Source organism: Ornithorhynchus anatinus, chromosome 6 (genome assembly GCF_004115215.2).
Source record: "Ornithorhynchus anatinus isolate Pmale09 chromosome 6, mOrnAna1.pri.v4, whole genome shotgun sequence".
In the NCBI taxonomy this organism is placed as follows: Eukaryota; Metazoa; Chordata; class Mammalia; order Monotremata; family Ornithorhynchidae; genus Ornithorhynchus; species Ornithorhynchus anatinus.
In genome coordinates, this window is record NC_041733.1 from 15646715 (window position 1) to 15664839 (window position 18125).

At 49.7% G+C, this 18125-nt stretch overlaps 1 protein-coding gene across 1 annotated transcript in view; it reads right to left on the reverse strand.

The window, feature by feature from the left end:
- Positions 1–18125, reverse strand: part of KLF8 (Kruppel like factor 8) — a 65022-nt gene that overhangs the window by 2625 nt on the left and 44272 nt on the right. Inside the window, exons 3-4 of the mRNA XM_029067671.2 lie at positions 13653–13755; positions 12411–12547 (exon numbers count right to left, since the gene is read on the reverse strand). Of these exons, the coding sequence (XP_028923504.1) occupies positions 12411–12547; positions 13653–13755 (240 nt within the window). The remainder of the gene's footprint in view (positions 1–12410; positions 12548–13652; positions 13756–18125) is intronic.

Consider the following 18125-nt stretch of genomic DNA (forward strand, 5'->3'; position numbering starts at 1 on the left):
TTTATTGTGATTACGTTGTCTTATTTTTGTCCGTCTGTCTCCCCCGATAAGATTGTAAGCTCGTCATGGGGCAGGGATTGTCTCTATCTGTTGCCAAATTGTACATTCCAAGCACTTAGTACAGTGCTCTGCACACAGTAAGCGCTCGATAAATACTACTGAACGAATGAATGGGGGCAAACGCACCCTCAAAAAAGGAACCCTGAAAACCCCTAAGGTGCTAGAGTCAAATCCTGTCTGATTTCCCATCGGTGTTTTTTTAATGGTTGTTGGCAGAGAATGCGTCTGTTTATTGTTACACTGTACTCTCCCAAGTGTTTAGTACAGTGCTTTGCACACAGTAAGTGCTCCATAATTACGACTTAATGAATGAATTATGGTATTTGTTAAGCACTTAGTACGTGTCCCACATTGTACTAAGCTTTGGGGTAGATAGAAGCTAATCAGGTTGGCCCCAGTTCATGTCCCACATGGGGCTCACCATCTTAATCCCCATTTTACAGATGAGGTAACTGAGGCAGAGAGGAGTGAAGTCACTTGCCCAAGGTCACACAGCAGACCTGTGGTGGAGCCAGGATTAGAACCCATGACTGTCTGACTCCTAGACCCGTGCTCTATCCACTGTGCTGTGCTGCTTCTCTCCCGAGTATTTACTAAGGTGTTTGATATAAAATAAGTGCAATAGATGTATTGATTGAGCAATTTAATTCATCTGGTCCAAACCCACTGCAATATTACAAAAGAATACAAACCAGATGCTTTTTTAAAAATTAATCGTATATCATAATTATTATTATTACTATGGAATTTGTTACACCCTTACTATGTGCCAAGCACTGTTCTAAGCCGTGGGGTAGATACAAGGTAATTGGGCTGTCCCACATGGGGCTCCCAGTCTTAATCTCCATTTTACAGGTGAGGTAACTGAGGCACAGAGAAGTTATGTGACTTGTCCAAAGTCACACAGCAGACAAGTGGCAGAGCCAGGATTAGAACCCAAAACCTCTGACTCCTAAGCCTGTGCTCTTTCCACTAAGGCACACTGCTTCTCATATGTAAGAGCTTACTATGGACCAGGTGCTGTACTAAGCGCTGGGGTAGATATAAAATCAGGTTGGACACAGTCCATATTCCACATGGGGCTCACAGTCGTAATCCCCATTTTACAGATGAGGAAAAAGATATGAGCCCCATATGGGACAGGGACTGTGTTTAACCTGTTTATCTGGTATCTATCCTAGACCTTTCCCACAGTGTTTGGCACACAGTAAGACCTTAATATCATTATTATTACTATTATCACTGCTTCTCTGACTCCAGTGAATTGGGGAAGCAGCGTGGCTTAGTGGAAGGAGCACGGGCTTGAGTCAGAGGTCATGGATTCTAATCCCGGCTCCGCCACTTGTCCGCTGTGTGACTTTGGGCAAGTCATTTCACTTCTCTGTGCCTCAGTTACCTCACCTGTAAAAGGGGGATTAAGACTGTGAGCCCCACATGGACAACCTGATAACCTTATATCTACCCCAGCGCTTGGAACAGTGCTTGGCACATAGTAAGCACTTAACAAATGCCATCATTATTATTATTATTATTATTTGAGAAGTTTCCTTGAGCCAACTTGGATCATTATCATAAACAGCGTGGCTCAGTGGAAAGAGCCCGGGCTTGGGAGTTCAAGGTCATGGGTTCGAATCCAGACTCTGCCACTTGTCAGCTGAGTGACTGTAGGCAAGTCACTTCACTTCGTTGTGCCTCAGTTACCTCATCTGTAAAATGAGGATTAAGACTGTGAGCCTCACGTGGGACAACCTGATGACCCTGTATCTACCCCAGTGCTTAGAATAGTGCTCTGCACATTGTAAGAACTTAACAAATACCAACATTATTATCAACAGGGCGATTAATCTGACAGAACCCCCTGGAGGTCGTGGGGCGGAGGGGGAAAGGGTAGAGTAGGGTTGTGTGTTGGGGAGCAGAGAGGGGAATCACCTAGCCTAGAGCCAGGGAGTTCTGAACAGCAGGAAACAGAAGGCTCTTAGATGAGAATAATCCCATCCCCTTCACCTTGTACTCCCTCTTTTCCAATTCCCTCCTTCCTGGACTTAAAGATCTGCCACGCTGCCTGTGTGAAAGCCAGGGTGAAACGCCTGCTGAATTATTTTCTTGCTACTAATTAGAGGGTCACAGAAGGAGTTTGAAAAGTGCTGATTTAGGACAATGCTTTAGATCAGCAGAGGCAAAGATTCCAAGTCTGAATGAAAACAGGCCAAGGGAAGTATGAATTTAAATAAAGCTTGGAAGCTTCTAGCTTCATCATCCTCAATGGCATTTGAGTGTGTACAGTGTGCAGAGCACTCCGCTAAGCGCTCGTTTCCATTGACGGTACCAGGGATGCTGCTTCCTATAGAAAGAGCTGACTACACTATGGCTGCTTCAAACAGACGTACGGCAAAGATGACTTGTGAGAACTCCACAAACACCTGAGACTTTAAATCGGGAGTCTGGGAAAGGGGGAAAAGTGGGACAAACTGGCTTCTCAGAAATGTCTTCGGTTAAAAGAAATAAAGGTAAAAACGTCAGTATTTTAAAAGGGGGTGTGGGGGTGGGGAGTCCTGGATATAAAGAGTCCTTGGAATGTACGAGTTAGCCCTGAATTCGCCTGAGAGTGATTTAATTTTCAGAGACAGCTCCACCTTCTTTTCTAGGCCTTGCTTAGAATATCTCCCAGCCCCACAACGGGAAGTTCCTCTATGGTCCTATCTGATCCAGTCAGTCCCGGTGGAACTCAGCTCCTGGAATTTTTTTCTTAATCTCAATCGTTTGGGATTTTTCTGAGGTAACAGCGTCACCCGGTGGTCACTAAATTTCATCCCTAGATTGAATCCACTCCAAGAACTATTCCCAGCTCAGAGATAACCACAGCAGGCCTAACCCTATCTCTCTTTTAAAGTCCTTTAATAATAATAATAATAATAATAATAATGGTATTTTTTAGCGCTTACTATGGGCCAGGCACTTGAAAGAGCCCGGGCTTTGGAGTCAGAGGTCATGGATTCGAATTCTGGCTCTGCCACTTGTCAGCTGTGTGACTGTAGGCAAGTCATTTAACTTCTCTGTGCCTCAGTTACCTCATCTGTAAAATGGGGATTAACCGTGAGCCTCACATGGGACAACCTGATTACCCTGTATCTACCCCAGCCCTAGAACAATGCTCTGCACATAGTAAGCGCTTAACAAATACCAACATTATTATTACTAAGCTCTGACGTGGATACGAGCAAATCGAGTTGGACCCCAATCCATGTCCCACGTGGTGCTCACTGTCTCAATCCCCATTTTACAGATGGAGTAGCACAACAGACAACTGGCAGAGCTGAGTTTAGAACCCATGACCTTCTGACTCCCAGGCCCGTGCCCTACCCGCTACGCCATACTGCTTCCCATACTCCAATTACCATTAATTGTACATCGCCTTGATTCTATTTAGTTGCCATTGTTTTTACGAGATGTTCTTCCCCTCGACGCTGTTTAGTGCCATTGTTCTTGTCTGTCCGTCTCCCCCGATTAGACTGTAAGCCCGTCAAACGGCAGGGACTGTCTCTATCTGTTGCCGACTTGTTCATCCCAAGCGCTTAGTACAGTGCTCTGCACATAGTAAGCGCTCAATAAATACTATTGAATGAATGAATGAATGAATTTACAGGAATACATCTGTTGTTAAATTGTACTCTCCCAAGTGCTTGGTACAGTGCTTTGCACATGGTGAGCACTCAAATACAATTGAATGAATTAATGGGGAAATAAGGATTCCATTTACGGGGGGGGGGGGGGGGGCGGGGAGGGAAAGGCATTAGGACCTTTCCTCATTCATTCAATTCATTCATTCAATCGTATTCGTTGAGCCCTTACTGTGTGCAGAGCACTGTATTGAGCACTTGGGAAGTACAATTCAGCCCCACCCCGGCTTCTGCTCCACTCTACCCTAGATAAGTTCGCTGTGGTCAGGGAATGTGTCTGTTATATTGTTTTAGTGTACACTCCCAAGCGCTCTGCACACAGTAAGCGCTCAGTAAGTACGAATAATTGGTAGTCCTACTAAAATACCAGGCCCAGTTCTGGTCACCATAATTGAAACTCTTAACTCGGGAAATCCAGGGGGAATCTGATGGGACTGCAACTCCCCCAAGCCCGACTTGCTCCTTTTGCTCTTTCCCCCTTCCCCACCCCCAAGCACTTACATCCATATCTGCCATTTTATTTACTTGTACTGCTGCCTGTCTCTCCCACTCTAGACAGTGAGCTTGCTGTGGGCAGGCAATATCACTGTTTATTGTTGCATTGTACTTTCCCAAGCGCTTTAGTACAGTGCTCTGCACACAGTAAGCGCTCAATAAATACGACTGAATGAATAAATGAATGAATGGTGCCACCAAGTGGAGAAATTCAAGAGCAGCATTAGTGGCTTGGAAAATAGGAAGAAAGAAAGGTGAAAGAAAAACGGGGGTTTTCCGATTGGAAAAGAAAATAGGTTTGAAGAATTCTTTTTTTTTTTTTTAAATACAGGACAGGTGCAACTGTGTTTATTTTCCCCTCGACCATAGAGGACAGATGAGGATTTAGACAAAAAATAGAGCAGGAAGGATTTGGGTCGGACATAAGGAAAAGCTGTAGAGATTCTGTCCTTAGAAGAATGGAAAGTACAAACAACCATCTTCCCTCAATGTCTTCATCTCCCCTTCAAGCTGTCTCTTTTGTAGGGCCTACTACCCTTTCAGCACTTAATATTCACCCCACTCTCAGTCCCACAACGCTTAACACACATTACCCTAATTTATTTTATGGTTTGCCTCCTACTGTGGAACTTAAACTCCTTGTGGGCAGGGAACACTCTCTCTGGCCAATCCTGTTCATATTGTACGCTCCCAAGCACTTAGTACAGTGTTCTGCATATTTAAGGGCTCAATAAATACCATTGATTGATTTCCTGAAATGGTTATCCTCCACCCAACTGAGAAGGGTGTTGGAGTTTGGCAGGGGATGGCCTTGCCTGGGGCAACGAAGACCTAGAGGGTGAGTCCCTGCAGGCAGTGTGTGGGATTGTGATTCTAATGGCTATTTTTATTTTTATTTTTATAGAAGTGTTGTTTGTGGGTTGAATTTAACTCTTATTCTTTCCCTGCCCAACTGTTTCTGCTCTCTAGACTGTGAGCTCACTCTGGGCAGGAATGTGTCTGTTATATTGTACTCTCCCAAGAGCTTGGTACAGTGCTTTGCACACCATAAGCGCTCAATAAATACAACTGAATGAATTAATTCATTCAATAGTATTTATTGAGCGCTTACTATGTGCAGAGCACTGTACTAAGCACTTGGAATGTACAATTCGGCAACAGATAGAGACAATCCCTGCCCAGTGAAGGGCTTACAGTCTAATCGGGGGAGACAGCCAAAAACAATAGTAATAAATACAATCAAGGGGATGTACACCTAATTAACAAAATAAATAGGGTAATAAAAATATATACAAAAGAGCACAGTGCGGAGGGGAAGGGAGAGGGAGAGGAGCAGAGGAAAAGGGAGCTTAGCTGAGGGGAGGTGAAGGGGGGCAGAGAGGCAGCAGAGGGAAAAGGGGAAGCTCAGTCTGGGAAGGCCTCTTGGAGGAGGGGAGCTCTCAGTAGGGCTTTGAAGAGGGGAAGAGAGTTAGTTGGGCGGAGGTGAGGAGGGAGGACAAGGGCCAGGGGTCGACGGTGGGATAGGCGAGAACAGGGGACAGTGAGGAGGTGAGCGGCAGAGGAGCGGAGCCTATGGGGTGGGCAGTGGAAAGAGAAGGGAGAAGATGTAGGAGGGGGCAAGGTGATGGAAAGCCTCGAAGCCTAGAGTGAGAAGTTTTTGTTTCATGCTGATGTTGATGGGCAACCACTGAAGGTTTTTAAGAAGGGGAGTGACACGCCCAGAGCTTTTCTGCAGAAAGGTGATCCGGGCAGTGGAATGAACAATAGACTGGAGCAGGGAGAGACAGGAGGAAGGGAGATCAGAGAGAAGGCTGACACAATAATTTAGCCGGGATATTACGAGAGCCTGTAACAGTAAGATAGCCGTTTGGGTGGAGAGGAAAGGGCGGATCTTGGCGATATTATAAAGGTGAGATCGGCAGGTTTGGATGATAGATTGGATGTGTGGGGTGAATGAGAGAGCCGAGTCAAGGAGGACACCAAGGTTGTGGGCTTGAGAGTTGGGAAGGATGGTCGTACCATCCACAGTGACAGGGAAGTCAGGAAGAGGACAGGGCTTGGGAGGGAAGATAAGAAGCTCAGTTTTGGATATATTGAGTTTTAGGTGGCGGGCAGACATCCAGGTGGAGACGGTCCGGGAGGCAGGAGGAGATATGAGCCTGAAGGGAGGGGGAGAGGATGGGGTGGAGATGTAGATTTGTGTGTCATCTGCATAGAGATGATAGTTGAAGCTGTAATTGAATGAATTGTGAGCCCCATGTCAGAGTGTGTGTTTGACCTAGGGTCTACCCTATTGCTTAGCTAAATGCTTGGCTCATAATAAGCACTTGAGTAGTTCAACTCATTGACAACAGCTCTGCATTTCTCCATAGCATTTAGTACTTTACATATCGTAATCACCTCATAAAGATCATATCTCTAGCTTCTAATTGTCCCTAGGCAGGAAGCTGGACCAAGTGACCTTGCAACTCCAATAATAATAATAGTGGTATTTGTTAAGTGTTTATTATGTGGCAGGCACTCTACTAAGCGCTGAGGTGGATACAAGCAAATCTGGGTTGGACACAGTCCCTGCCCAAGTGGGGCTCACAGTCTCAACCCCCATTTTACAGATGAAGTAACTGAGGCCCAGAGAAGTGAACTGACTTGCCCAAGGTCACAGAACAGACAAGTGGCAGAGCTGGGATTAAAAGCCTCGACCTTTTGATTCCCAGGCCCGGACTCTATCCACTGCGCGATTCCATGATGACCCATTTACTGTAAAATACAAATACATCAGAGAGTGCTTCTGTTCAACTCAGTACTATACAGAGGATGTTATTGTATTGGGCAGCATTGTGGCCTAGGGGAAAGTCTGGGAGTTGGAGGACCTGGGTTCTAATGCTGACTCCACCACTGGCCTGCTGTGTAACCTTGGGCAAGACTTTTACCTTCTCTCTGCCTCAGTTTCCTCAACTCTAAAGAGGGGATTCAATAATTATGCTCTCTCCTACTTAAACTGTGAATCCCATGTGGGACAGGGACAGTGTCCAACCCAATTCATTTGTACCTACCCTAGTGCTTAGAACAGACCTTTTATTCATTCATTCATTCAACCGCATTTATTGAGTGCTTACTGGGTGCAGAGCACTGTATTAAGCGCTTGGAAAGTTCAATTCATCAACAAATAAAGACAATCCCTGCCCTCAATGGGCTCACAGTCTAGAAGCGGGGAGGTAGGCATCAAAACAAGTAAACAGGCATCAATAGCATCAATATAAATAAATAGAATTATAGATATATACACATTAATATAAATAAATCAAATTATAAATATGTACGCATATACACAAGTGCTGGGTGGGGGTCGGGTAGAGCAAAGGGAGCGAGTTGGGTCAATTGGGAGGGGAGCCCGACAAGCAATAAACTTGTTGTGGGGAGAACACATGCCTACCAACTCTGTACTCTCCAAAGTGCGTGGTACAGGGCTCCGCACACTGTAAGCATTCAATAAATACCATCGATGAAAGTAACCCCTTAACAAATACCACGAAAAACCGGACACAGGCTTAAGTTTCCAGCACCAAAAAGGCAAAGTTATCAAGGTTCTCTGGTCATTCCAACTGGCTAATGGTGGGAGGGGGGAACAACTAGGCAAGAGTTTGAAGGGAATGGGGGGTGGAGGGAAAGCGGGGAGAGGAGGAGGGAGGAGAAGCAATGGGGGGGCTTTTCGCAGAGGACTCTAGGAGCACTCTGATACCCGGTAAACTCCTCCTAAAAAGGTCATTGGTGCCACCAATTGGACATCTTGAAGATCTCCCTCATTATATCCCCTGCCCCTGTCATCTCCCCCTCCCTTCAGGCTCCCATCTCCTCCTGCCTCCAGGATGTCTCCACCTGGATGTCGGCCCGCCACCTAAAACTCAACATGAGCAAGACTGAGCTCCTCATCTTCCCTCCCAAGCCCGGTCCTCTCCCAGACTTCCCTATCACCGTGGATGGCACGACCATCCTTCCCGTCTCTTGGGCCCACGATCTCGGTGTCATCTTTGACTCGTACCTCTCGTTCCCCTCACACATCCTATCCGTTACCGAGACCTGCCGGTTTCACCTTTACAATATCGCCAAGATCCGCCCTTTCCTCTCCACCCAAACGGCTACCTTACTATTACGGGCTCTCGTTATATCCCGGCTAGACTACTGTGTCAGCCTTCTCTCTGACCTCCCTTCCTCCTCTCTCGCCCCGCTCCGGTCTATTCTTCACTCCGCTGCCCGGCTCATCTTCCCGCAGAAACGATCTGGGCATGTCACTCCCCTTCTTAAACAACTCCAGTGGTTGCCTATCGACCTACGCTCCAAACAAAAACTCCTCACTCTAGGCTTCGAGGCTCTCCATCACCTTGCCCCTTCCTACCTCTCCTCCCTTCTCTCTTTCTACCGCCCACCCCGCACGCTCCGCTCCTCCGCCGCCCACCTCCTCACCGTCCCTCGGTCTCGCCTATCCCGCCGTCGACCCCTGGGTCACGTCCTCCCGCGGTCCCGGAACGCCCTCCCTCCTCACCTCCGCCAAACTGATTCTCTTTCCCTCTTCAAAACCTTACTTAAAAATCACCTCCTCCAAGAGGCCTTCCCAGACTGAGCTCCTCTTCCCCCTCTACTCCCTCTGCCATCCCCCCTTTACCTCTCCGCAGCTAAAGCCTCATTTTCCCCTTTTCCCTCTGCTCCTCCACCTCTCCCTTCCCATCCCCACAGCACTGTACCCGTCCGCTCTACTGTATATATTTTCGTTACCCTATTTATTTTGTTAATGAATTGTACATCGCCTTGATTCTATTTAGTTGCCATTGTTTTTACGAGATGTTCTTCCCCTCGACGCTGTTTAGTGCCATTGTTCTTGTCTGTCCGTCTCCCCCGATTAGACTGTAAGCCCGTCAAACGGCAGGGACTGTCTCTATCTGTTGCCGACCTGTTCATCCCAAGCGCTTAGTACAGTGCTCTGCACATAGTAAGCGCTCAATAAATACTATTGAATGAATGAATGAATACCTTACTGCCACGGGCTCTTGTTATATCCCGGCTACACTACCGTGTCAGCCTTCTCTCTGATCTCCCTTCCTCCTCTCTCACCCAGCTCCAGTCTATTCTTCACTCCGCTGCCCGGCTCATCTTCCTGCAGAAACGATCTGGGCATGTCACTCCCCTTCTTAAACACCTCCAGTGGTTGCCTATCAACTTCCGCTCCAAACAAAAACTCCTCACTATAGGCTTCGAGACTCTCCATCACCTTGCCCCTTCCTACCTCTCTTCCCTTCTCTTTCCACCGCCCACCCCGCACGCTCTGCTCCTCTGCCGCTCACACCTCCTCACTGTCCCTCGGTCTCGCCTATCCCGCCGTCGACCCCCAGGCCACGTCCTCCCGCGGTCCTGGAACGCCCTCCCTCCTCACCTCGGACAATCTAATTCTCTTCCCCTCTTCAAATCCCTACTTAAAACCCACATCCTCCAAGAGGCCTTCCCAGACTGAGCTCCCCCGTTTTTTCCCTCTGCTCCCCCTTCACTTCTCTGCAGCCAAACCCTCTTCTCCCCCCTTCCCTCTCCTCCTCCCCCTCTCCCATCCCACCCCCTCAGCACCGTACTCGTCCGCTTAACTGTATATATCTTTACCACCCTATTTATTTTGTTTAATGAGATGTACATCACCCTGATTCTATTTAGTCATTGTTTCATGAGATGTTCTTCCCCTTGACTCTATTTATTGCCACTGTTCTTGTCTGCCCGTCTCCCCAGATTAAACCGTAAGCCCGTCAAATGGCAGGGACTGTCTCTGTCTGTTGCTGACTTGTTCATTCCAAGCGCTTAGTACAGTGCTCTGCACATAGTAAGCGCTCAATAAATACTATTGAATGAATGAATGAATCCCGACTGGATTACCATGTCAGCCTCCTCTCTGATCACCCTTTCCCCTGTCTCTCCCCACTCCAGTCTATTCCTCATTCCGCTGCCCGGATCATCTTCCTACAGAAACACTCTGGGCCTGTCACTCCCCTCCTCAAAAACCTCCAGTGGTTGCCTATCGACTTCCGCATGAAACAAAAACTCCTTACTATTGGCTTGAAAGCTCTTCATCACCTTGCCCCCTCCTGCCTCACCTCCCTTCTCTCTTTCTACTGTCCACCCCGCATGCTCCGCTCCTCTGCCACTCACCTCCTCACAGTCCCCCGTTCACACTTATCCCGCCGTCGACCCCCGGGCCACATCCTCCCGCTGTCCTGGAATGCCCTCCCTCCTCACCTCCGCCAAACTAACTCTCTTTCCCTCTTCAAAGCCCTACTGAGAGCTCACCTCCTCCAGGAGGCCTTCCCAGACTGAGCCCCCCACTTTCACTCTGCTCCTCTCCTCCCCCTCAATATGTGCTCTCCCCCCCTCCCCTCAGCACTGTACTCATTTGTATTATTTATTACCCTATTTATTTTGTTAATGAGGTGTATATCTCCTTGATTCTATTTATCTTGACGATGTCTTGTTTTGCTTTGTTCGGTTTTGCTCTATCTCCCCCGTTTAGACTGTGAGCCCGTCATTGGACAGGGATGGTCTCTATCTGTTGCCGAACTGTACATTCCAAGCGCTTAGTACAGTGCTCTGCATATAGTAAGCGCTCAATAAATACTACTGAATGTATCTCCTGGCTCTGTGACTTGTCTGCTCTGAAACCTTGGGCAAATCTATTATTAATAATAATGGTATTTGTTAAGTGCTCACAACATGCCAAGCACTGTTGTAAGCGCTGGGGTAGACGTAAGGTAATCAGGTTGTCCCACGTGGGGCTCACAGTCTTAATCCCCATTTAAAAAATGAGGTAACTGAAGCCCAGAGAAGTGAAGTGATTTGCCCAAGGTCACCCAGCAGACCAGTGGCAGAGCCAGGATTAGAACCCACGTCCCTCTGACTCCCAGGCCCGTGCTCTTGCCACAAGGCCATGCTGCTTCTCAATTAAATCCTCTGGGCCTGAGTTACCTCATCTGAGGTAAAATGGGGATTATGACTCCGAGCCCCATGTAGGACAGGGACTGTATCCAACCCACTTTGCTTGTATCCACCCCAGCATTTAGTACAGTGTCTGGCACAGAGTAAGCGCTTAACAAATACCACAATTATTATTGTTATTGAGAGCTTAATTTCAAATCGACCCTATTTATTGAGCGCATACTATGTGCAGAGCACTGTACTAAACGCTAGGGAGAGAACAATACAACAGAATTAGCCAACAAGTTCCCTGCCCATAACAAGCTTACAGTCTAGAGGGGGAGACAGACTTTAATATGAATAATTTATATGAACAGGAGTAAATAATAACAGCAACTGTGGTACGTTAAGTGTTTACCCTGAGCCAAGCACTGTAATAATAATAATAATAATGTTGGTATTTGTTAAGCGCTTACTATGTGCAGAGCACTGTTCTAAGCGCTGGGGTAGATACAGGGTCATCAGGTTGTCCCACACGAGGCTCACAGTCTTAATCCCCATTTTACAGATAAGGGAACTGAGGCACAGAGAAGTTAAGTGACTTGCCCACAGTCACACAGCTGGCAAGTGGCGGATCCGGGATTCGAACCCATGACCTATGACTCCCAAGCCCAGGCTCTTTCCACTGAGCCTGGGGTGGATACAAGTAAATAGGGTTGAACACAGTCCCTGTCTCACGTGGGGTTCAGTCTCAATCCCCATTTTACGGATAAGGTAACGGAAGCATAGAAGTGAAGTGACCTTGGGGTCACACGGCAGGCAGGTGGCGTTGCCGGGATTAGAACCCGTGACCTTCTGACTCTCAGGTTCGTGCTCTATCCACCACGGTAGCAGGTTTCATTTGATCCCTGAAGGAGAGTGTTACCCATCTGTCCCAAAGACACGTTTTAGGAAGGTTTCAAACTGATTTACTCTACACCTGGACTGTACAAGCCCCCCGAGGCCCAGAGAAGTTATATGACATAGGCGAGGTCACACAGGGTAAATCCACGGCAGAGCCGGGATTAGAACCCAAGTCCTCTGTCGGGCCCATGCTCTTTCCACTAGGTCACGCTGCTCCCCCACCCACGGAGAGCACTGGCTTTCCAGCGAGGGAACCCCAAAAATGCCGTGGCGGCTGAGGGGACCAGACTCCCCTCCCCGAAGCGCTGGCTCTGTCTCCTGGAGACCCTTTACCTGTGTGTATCCTTCTGTGTGCTTTCAGATGGGAGCTCTTCGTGTACACCTTGTTGCAGCCTGCGAAGTCGCACTGGTGAATCCGCCTCTTCTTCAGGTCAGGGGACTCCACCCGCTGCATTCGGGCCACGACGGACCTGTGTGGGAGGGGAGGGAGAGGGATGGCGGCAGGGGTGGGAGTGGGGAGGGAGATACCGACATCAGCGAGGAAGAGCCAAGATCCTCCTCCTCAACTCCCACTCCAGGCCCGTGCAATGACAACCGTCCCTTTCTGGGTCCGTTATTTTATTCTTCTTTAGAAGGACCCTTGGGTGGCTCCATTAATTGTTTCCAGCAGCTACGGTAGCCACCAGCCTGATGCCGCCCGGGGGGGGGGGGGGGAGAGGGTGGCACCACTCTGATATGGGGGGGGTGGGTGTATGTGCGAGAGAGACAGAGAGAGAAATAGACAGTGTGTGTAAACTCCTTGTGGGCAGGAAATATGTCTACCAACTGTTCTACCATTCCCTCTCATGTTCTTGGCAATAATTATAATAATATTGGTACCTGTTAAGTGCTTACTATGTGCCAGGCACTGCACTAAGCGCTGGGATGGATACAAGTTAATACGGTTGAACACAGACCCTATCCCACGTGGGGCTCACAGTCTCAATCTCTATTTTACAGAAGAGGTACCTGGGGCAGAGAGGAGCAAGGTGACTTGCCCAGGTCACCTAGCAGACAAGTGGCAGAGGCACGATTAGAACCCATGACTTCTGACTCCCAAGCCTATGCTCCATCCACTATGCCATGCTGCTTCCTGTACAATGCTCAGCACACCGGAAGTACTCGATAATTATCACTGATTGAATGTAAACTCATTGTGGGCAGGGAATGTGTCTGTTTACTGTTATTTTGTACTCTTCCAAGTGCTTAGTACAGTGATCTGCACACAGGCAGTGCTAAATAAGTACGATTGAATGAATGAATGAATAGGGATGGGGGAAATGGGAGAGCTGAGAGAAGCTGATGGGCAGGAATCTTCCACGAGGCAGTTTACCGTCAACATTACCGATCCCATGCCCCAATCCTTAGACATATCCCCTCTTCCCCGGCTCCGGCACCTCCAACCCTTCCCCCCCGGCCCAATTTCCCCTCCCCTCAGGGCGAACCAAGGCCCATGAGTGACAGCGGGGAGGGGACTCAAACAACGACAACCACCACCACCACCAACCACCACCGGCTGCGTCCTCCGCTACTCACTCTCTCTGCAGCTCCTGGAAGGATGCCGACGTACTTTCCGCTACACTGTCCTCGCTGTCACTGTGGATCTCCATTGGAGACATGGAGTTGGGGTCGATTTTTACTGCAGCAGGAGCAGTGGGGACGGGAAGAGAGATGAGATACAGTTAATTAACTGTGGCATTTGTTTAGCGCCTATGTGCCAGGCACCTAAGCGCTGGGGCGGATACAATCAAATCAGGTCGGACATGATCCCTATCCCATGTGGGGCTCACAATTTCAATCCCCCTTTTCCAGATGAGGTAACTGAGGCCCAGAGAAGTGACTTGCCCAAGGTCACACAGCAGGCACGTGGCAGAACGGAGATTAGAACCCATGACCTTCTGACTCCCAAACCCATGCTCTATCCACACCACCATGCTGCTTCTCATCAACCAAGCCTCCCCACTCTCCCCCAAAGTACAGCCCCGTTCCCCCAAGCCCGGCCCCTGCCAGGGTGGGCAACGGCCAAGTAGCCACGGTAGCCCTGCAGGGCCACAATCCGGGCCACGTTGGGTCCGGTTGACAAACGGCCTTCCGCCCGCCACCGCTGCCATGAGCCCAATCCCGGGAGACAGCGGAGATTTGGGCGAAAGGGTCTGGAAGTCCTCCGCTCACAGGACAGATGGGAGAAAGGCCGGAAGCCCAAGTGAGCGTGTGAGTCAGGGGCTAGTCAGGAGCACTCCCGTTGGCCCTGGGAGTGATTCCATCCACTCTGGGGTGGTCTCTGGTTCCTTTTCTGAGCCCCTAGGAGCGGCTCGGAAGGGGAAGACCGATTATAATAGTCACTGTGATGTTTGTTTAGCGCTTGTTTATGTGCTGAGCACAGGGGCAGAAACAATACAATCAGATTGGACATCTTCCTTGTCCCACACTCATTCATTCATTCAGTCATATTTACTGAGCCCTTACTGTGCGCAGAGCACTGTATTAAGAGCTAGGGAGCTGTGAGCCCGTTGTTGGTCAGGGATTGTCTCTATTGCCGAATTGTACATTCCAAGCGTTTAGTACAGTGCGCTGCACATAGTAAGCGCTCAATAAATACTACTGAATAAATGAAAGTAAGCGCTCAAATACTGTTGAATGAATGAAAGTAAGTGCTTAACAAATACGATTGAATGAATGAGCATTCGACATAAAGAGACATTTCCTGCTTATAATGCGCTTACAGTCTAGATGGGGGGAGGCCAGGCATTTAAATCTCCCTTTCACAGGTGAGGTAACCGAGGCCCGGAAAAGTTAAGTGACTTGCCCACGGGCACGCGGCAAGCACACGGCAGAGCCGCGATTAGAACCCTGATCCCCAGACTTGTGCTCTTTCCGCTTAATGCATGAATGAATGAATGGATCAGTGTTCCAGAGCAGAAAAGGGGGATTCATTCATTTGCTCAATAGTATTTACTGAGCACTTACTATGTGCACAGCACTATACTAAGTGCTTGGAATGTACAATTCGGCAACAGATAGAGACAATCCCTGCCCAATAATGGGCTCACAGTCTAAACGGGGGATGTATTCAACTCTCTGTCACTCGGGAGGGGAAGCGGCGGCACGGAAAAAGGTTTAAAAGGGTTAAAACTGAAATGCAGGGGGTGGGGGGAGAGTGAACAGAGGAAAAAGTCTGACCTCTAAAACCTCCCTTTCACCAGGCTCCCCTCCCGCCCTTCCTCCTCTTCCTCCTTGAGACCCCACCCACCCCCACCCCACTCAGCATCAGCCTGCTGCCCCACGTCCCCCTCTGGCTCCATGCAACTGGGGGATTGCTCCCTTGCAACCCCTCTGACTCCACAGAATGGGGGGTTGAGCCTCCTCCCGCCCCCCAAACCCCCACTGCCCCTTGGCTACTTCCCTTCCCCCATCCCTCATGTGCATAATCAGACAGGAATGGCCAGCCACCACACCCATCTGTGGGACAACAGGCCCCGAGCAGCCCAGCCCAGGCGGTTACCATGGGGGGAAACCACAGGAATGTCCCTCCCTCCTCCTCCCACCCCCCCCACAGAGAACAGGCCGACCTCCCCCCAAGACTGCTGCTGCCGCTCACACACAGCTGGCTGCACCCCAACTTCCAGAGGGGGCCGGGAGGCCGGGGGGTGGGGTGGTGAAGGGAGTATGTGAGCGTACCCGGAACAGCTGGGCCCTGACCTCTGCGTGACCAGATGGCTGAACCGAATCCAGAGCCCGGAGCTCCCGCTAGCAGACATCCGTGGAGCAGTGTTCGGGGGGTCCGGGGGCGGGGGGCTAAAGAGGGGCGGGAGTCGAGGTGATGGCGGGTGGACGGGAGCCCCAGGGTTCAACCATGTGGCCCGGGCCAACTATGGAAGGTCAACGGGGCCTCTGGGGGACAGAGGAAGAGGGAAGGTGGGGAGGGGGGCCTCGTCATGATAAGGCAAAGAAAAATTGGTGATCCCACCCCCAAAGTGCACACACTCAAAAGGAAAGGGGGTGGAGAGAAGGGCGTTTAGAATCCTGAAATATACCACAAGAAATTCCAAAAGGCTTTGAAGGCAGCAAATGGGAACCACATGGACTCCAAGAGCCCTGCCCAACTCTGCCCTGCCCAACCCAGCCCAGCCCAACCCAGCCCCCTCACCTCATGGGAAATGGGGGAGGGGACGGGGGGGGGGACAAACCCAGCCTTTTCAGCCCTGGAAATTCCTCTCTCCTCCTAAACCCAGGGGAGTGATCCAGCCGTTAGTACGCAGGGGGAGGGGGATGCTGTCTGAGTTTGGGGGTTCCACGTCCTACGATCTGCACGTTGGCCGGGGAGAAGGTGTGGGAGGGGGTCAGGGCCCTCAGAAGATTGATGACTGTGTACCCCTCTAAGCCACAAAATGCAAGCACAGCATAAACACACAGCCAGAGCAGAGAGCTTCGCAATGAACTACCTTTTTTTAAAAAAAAAAAAAAATTGGCATTTACTAGGGGCCAGACACAGTGCTAAGCGCTGGGGTAGATATAAGATCAATGAGTTGGACATACACCCTGCCTACACAAAACTCGTCTTAAATCTCCATTTTATAGACGAAGTAAGTGAGGCACAGAAGTTAAGTGACTTGGGCGCTCAAAAAATACGACTGGATTGTTTGATTGCCCAAGATCAGCAGACAAGTGATGAAGCTGGGATTAGAACCTAGGTCTTTCTGACTCCCAGGCCCTTGTGCTATCCACTAGGCCACATTGCTTCTTTACTTAGCCTGTGAGCCCCATGTGACTGACCTGATGATCTGGTATCTACTCCAGCGCTTAGCACAATAATGGGCACATTGTAATTGCTTAAATACCCTAATAATTATTATTATCCTTCCCTACTGTCCTCCCCCCCCCCCCAGATCAGCAAGCTGCCACGGCATATCTTCACCTTCCTTCCTCTCTACCCGGGGATCTCCAAGCCCTCTAAAAGCAAAGATCCTTCCCTGGGACACGGGGCATTCCGAGGTCATTTAGCGAGCAGGGAAAGAGTTGGGAGTCAAAATTCGGGCATTGCCAGTTGAGCACAGTTCAGGGCAGAGGAGCAGTCTCAGTCTTCAAAGAATTGCAGTGCAGAGACCAGGTTCTCACCGTGACTCCACTGACAGCAAAAAAGGGGAGACCACCACCACCACAATAGTAACAACGGTGGCCTGCGTTAACTGCTATGTGCCAATCACTGGGGCAAACACGTCGAGTTCAGCCACTGTCCCTGTCCCACCAGTGGCTCTCAGTTTGAGGGGGAGAATATTCACTCCCCTTTAACAGATGAGGAAAGTGAGGCATACATCCGTGTCTCGGTGAACGGGTGACACCTCATTTCCCAGGCCTACCGTTAAAGTTCCTTCTTTGGGTTTGGAGGCTCCCCTATTTTACCCCCCCCCAAAAGAAAATAATAATCTATAATCTGGGAATTCTTAACTCTTCTCTGAACTCCAGTTCCTCCCAGAAAAAGACCAGAAACCAGAGTAAGACTGATGTTAGGTGAGCCGGCCTCTAGGTGGCTCTGCCGTGTAGGAGACCTCCTGCCTCAATTCCCACAGCCGGACATTTGGCTGCCAACAGAGGGCCAGCTTTGGGGCCTTGCCATTTGCATTTAGTTTAGTTGGTCGGTCTCCCTCTCCTTCCCCCATCAACCTACCTTCCCCCCACCCCCCTTTCTTCCACCTCTCTCCCCCAACCCCCATCTCTCTCCTCCCAGCCCGTCCTTCTCTCTTCCTTCCCCCCACAATACCTCTCCCCCACTCCCCATCTCTCTCTCCACTCCCAACACGCCTCCCTCTCTTTCTCCCATCTCTCCCCACCCCCATCTCTCCGGATCTCTCTCCTCCCAGCCCTCATCCCTCTTCCCCCCACTCTCTCTTCTCCCCTCTCTCTCCCCCCAAACCCACCTCTCCCCAACCCCATCTCTCCCCATCTCTCTCCTCCCTAACCCGCTCCCTCTCTTCCCCCCTCTCCCCGCAAACCTACCTCTCCCCCAACCCC